This window comes from Photinus pyralis, unplaced genomic scaffold, assembly GCF_008802855.1.
Source record: "Photinus pyralis isolate 1611_PpyrPB1 unplaced genomic scaffold, Ppyr1.3 Ppyr1.4_LG4, whole genome shotgun sequence".
NCBI lineage: Eukaryota > Metazoa > Arthropoda > Insecta > Coleoptera > Lampyridae > Photinus > Photinus pyralis.
Genome location: NW_022170511.1, coordinates 14,558,715 through 14,562,264, shown reverse-complemented (window position 1 = coordinate 14,562,264; position 3,550 = coordinate 14,558,715). Strand labels below are relative to the sequence as shown.

The 3,550-nt window shown below is 40.1% G+C and overlaps 1 protein-coding gene across 1 annotated transcript; it reads right to left on the bottom strand.

The window, feature by feature from the left end:
* Positions 1-705: 705 nt before the first annotated feature.
* On the bottom strand, positions 706-1,776 carry LOC116168716 (histidine-rich glycoprotein-like). Its single transcript, XM_031484670.1, has one exon. It carries the CDS (start codon positions 1,705-1,707, stop codon positions 817-819), a length of 891 nt encoding a protein of 296 aa, XP_031340530.1. The 5' UTR covers positions 1,708-1,776; the 3' UTR covers positions 706-816.
* Between the last annotated feature and the right edge of the window lie 1,774 nt (positions 1,777-3,550).

Here is a 3,550-nt window from a genome sequence, read left to right as displayed (position 1 = left end):
AGTTTAGAATTGGCTGGCTCTACATAATATCTCACCGTGAGAGTAGTGTGTCTACGCTAGACCAATGCTGTTAAAAGAGAACGTAGAACGTCATAGCAAAAGGATTTCGATGCAGTATTGAGTATAGTGTTACTGCGGAGTTATCATCATTGATCAGAATTGATTAAACTAATCAAGAATTTTTTGTATAAGTACGTGATTTCAGAGATTAAAACCTACGTCTTGAAGTTCCTTATTTTAGCGCCAATTCGTAGGCGTTCAGTGTGATGATTTTAAGCAAATTTCTTGAGCACGTTTGTGAATGAAATGAAAGTGTTAACTCTAAAGCCGGATCCACATTATCGAACCGAGCTACAACTCAAACTTTAAACTGAGCCACAAGCCGAGCATATTCGTGAACATGTAGGTACACAATTTTTTATCGAGCCGAACCTCGTGCAGTCAAGAAAATCGTCACGATCCACGTATTTAGGTAAACGCGAGAAAATGTGTTATGGATATGCATATGTGCGGATCGGCTCGGACTGCCGTCTAATCAACTTTCAGCCGAGTCATGTAACATTATTTGTTGTTTCCCTAAATAAGTACCTACCGGGAAAAGGGAGAAACACATTTACATTACGCTTACATGGGCTGTACTGTTTGTAAGAACATGATGGCAAAAACGGAGGAAAATTAAAAAAAATATGTATATAATAAAAAAAGTCCGTTGTTCATGTTTTTATTTTATTCTTTGCTTCAAATGTCCCACGGCCATACAATAACAAACTATGAATGGTTGAACAAACGCAAAGAAGCTAATTCATACGGATGAAATTAGTAATCATCGTAGTCAAATCTTGCATGTGACGGAACAACTCTCAGGTGAACGTCATCCAAGTCATGACCGTCGCGATGATGCCTTTCATGATGAAGTCTGTCAGGGTGCACGTGAGGATCTTCGTAAATGGTAATGGTCGATTTGTCGGGGTGATCGAAGGTGTCGTACAAAACGCGGTGACCGTGTCCTGGATGGTAATGCTTATCCCTGTAGTAGTCGCTTGAAACTCTGTCGTGGGTACCATCGCGTACTTTGTCGAAGTGGTCGTTGTCTGCGTAGACCTTGTCGTGGTTGTAGTTTACGTTATCCTCGGCACTCTTAAGGCGACGTCTTCCTGCGGCGTGTTTATTTTTCTCGTAGTTCTCTCTCTGCTTATATGAATCGTCATAGTGCCCTCTTTCGTCATCTGAAGTTTTCAAAACACCGTGCGCTCCGGAATGGCTCTTCTCGTGTTCGTTACCACCTTCCTCGTCGTTTTCGTCATAATAACTGGACTTATTGCTGCTTTCGTCTTTGTGGTAAGTGTTATGAAAGCCGGAATTGTGGTGGCCTTTCCTCTGCGAGGATTTCGAGGCGGCGTTCGCGTGCGATCCACCTTCGTGCTTATTAAAATTTTGATCGGCGTAATTACCTGTGTCCAGGTGATGATTTTTGTCTTCATCTATCGCCGCATATCCACCGGACTCGCGTTGTTTTGAGTAACTATCTTCTGCTCCGCTCCTGAATCCGTCAGCTCCGTGAGCACTAGCGTATTTGGCATTATGGTGCGCGCCCAGGTTGTCGTCTTTATGTTTTCTTATGTAGTCTCCATCAGAACTTATTGAAAGTGATGGAATGCAAAGAACTGTGGTAACGAACAGAAGCGTAATAAGTAAGTGCACTATCATGGTTGAACAATTCACTATACTTTTTTATGCTTAGCTGTTCTCCAGTCTGCACCCAGTAATACTGAATATTGCTTAGTAAAAGAAGGCTTTTATATAAAACCATAAACGGAATTCCACCTACGTCTAATTCGGATGTATCAATTCAATTCGGTTAATGTGATAAATGTGACAAGAAGGTTACGTATTGTATTAATGACATTGCAGATTATTTTAGCTCTAATTACACCTAGAAATCATAAAAAAGTTAAGTTTTAGAAGGCGGATAACGAATTTCGAGGACAGATTTAAAACAAAGATGCCTACGCGAATGATTTTTTTTATTATTTCGATCGGACCATGACTTATGGTCAACTTAAAAATAAACTTACTATAATTTGTAAACTTTACCGTTACGCAATCTATTACTCGTATCGCAACGCGAAACTTTTGTGCCTACTTAAACAATGCTGTTAAATTTAATTTCGGGCGATGTAGTGACGTTTAGAAATTCGCTAGGTAGTTTGATCCAAAGAAGCGCTGTTCTGAAGGATCCTCCCTAATATTTACCCCTCAAGAAAACTCGCATCCAGATAAATTTTCTCTCTGAACGATTCTCCCTCAGAAAATGCGCCACTCGAAAATTCGCTTTTAAACCTCCATACCCCTGATATTTTGCCCCTATAAGGTTTACAGCCGGAAGATTCGCCCTCTGAAGATTTTTTGCCTCCAAGGAAAACTCCCCTCCATCGAAATACTCATTCGCCCGCGATCTTTCTTTATGGTAAATGCACGTTCAGGAAAGCTCAACCCCAAAAGATTTACTGGGTTTTAAGATTTCTTTCTGTTTCTGTATCAAAACTCGTCCCGAAAAGTTCATCTTCAAGAAAAATCACTTGCAGATAAATTTGCGTTATGAAAGATTCTCCTTATGCATTTGTTGTCCAATGTGAGTTGTGCTTAAGTGGTGGGGGTTAAAAATGTACCTACAAAAAGGGAATTTTTGCGGTTTACATTATATCTTATAAATGAGTGACAATATCGAAAACATTCCGATTATAATAGTTTTAGGGCGTTACCTAAATGAGACCAAACGCATATTTTCCGGACGGACCCGTTTAAAATCTGAAGAAGTGTTACTATTTACACCCTGATTTACACTATATTAAACATAGTACGATATCACTATTTGCATTAATATTGATACACAATCCTTGAACAATAAGTCTTTCAAAATAACAAAATTTATAGAGTATGGGTACCATTTGGCTAAAAGTATGAAGAAAAGGGAAAAGAATAGGTAGATAGACAAATTTGACAGACGTCGGCGTTTAATTGTCGTTGGGCCACTCGGCTTCGCAAAGTCTGTTATTTCCGATACGAAGTCCATCACTCGGCTCTTCAAAGTCTGTAATTTCCGTCGCTGCATATATGAAGTCCAGGTCTTGGGGAACATCTGGTTCGTGAATTACATCTGGTTGGAGTAGAGGGAATACAAGAGTTTTCCTTACCGTAGGCACACACCATTCAACACTTAATCCCAGCCTTTCGACATCCGCAATCGCCTGAACACCCCGGTTGCATTTTCAGAAAATTGTGGAAAGAAGAGCTGGTTCGTTGGGAGTAAAAATGGCGTCAAAACCAAACTTTGAGGCCTGCCATCCCCAGAGGATCCATCCATGTTTGTATTTGTAGGTAAGTTCTCAAGCAATGTTTGCGGGCTCCTTCGAATGCTAGTGGTAGGGATGCCAAGTTGATTTGGATTTTACGAGGTCTTTGGAAAACAGATCAAATCTCAATTTATGTATAGTATCACCGCCATAAACTCGGTACCGATATACCTCAGGAGTAGAGTGTCTTTTGTTTT

Coding starts and splice junctions, on each gene's coding strand:
- LOC116168716 (XM_031484670.1), bottom strand. CDS start 1,707: ATGATAGTGCACTTACTTATTACGCTTCTGTTCGTTACCACAGTTCTT.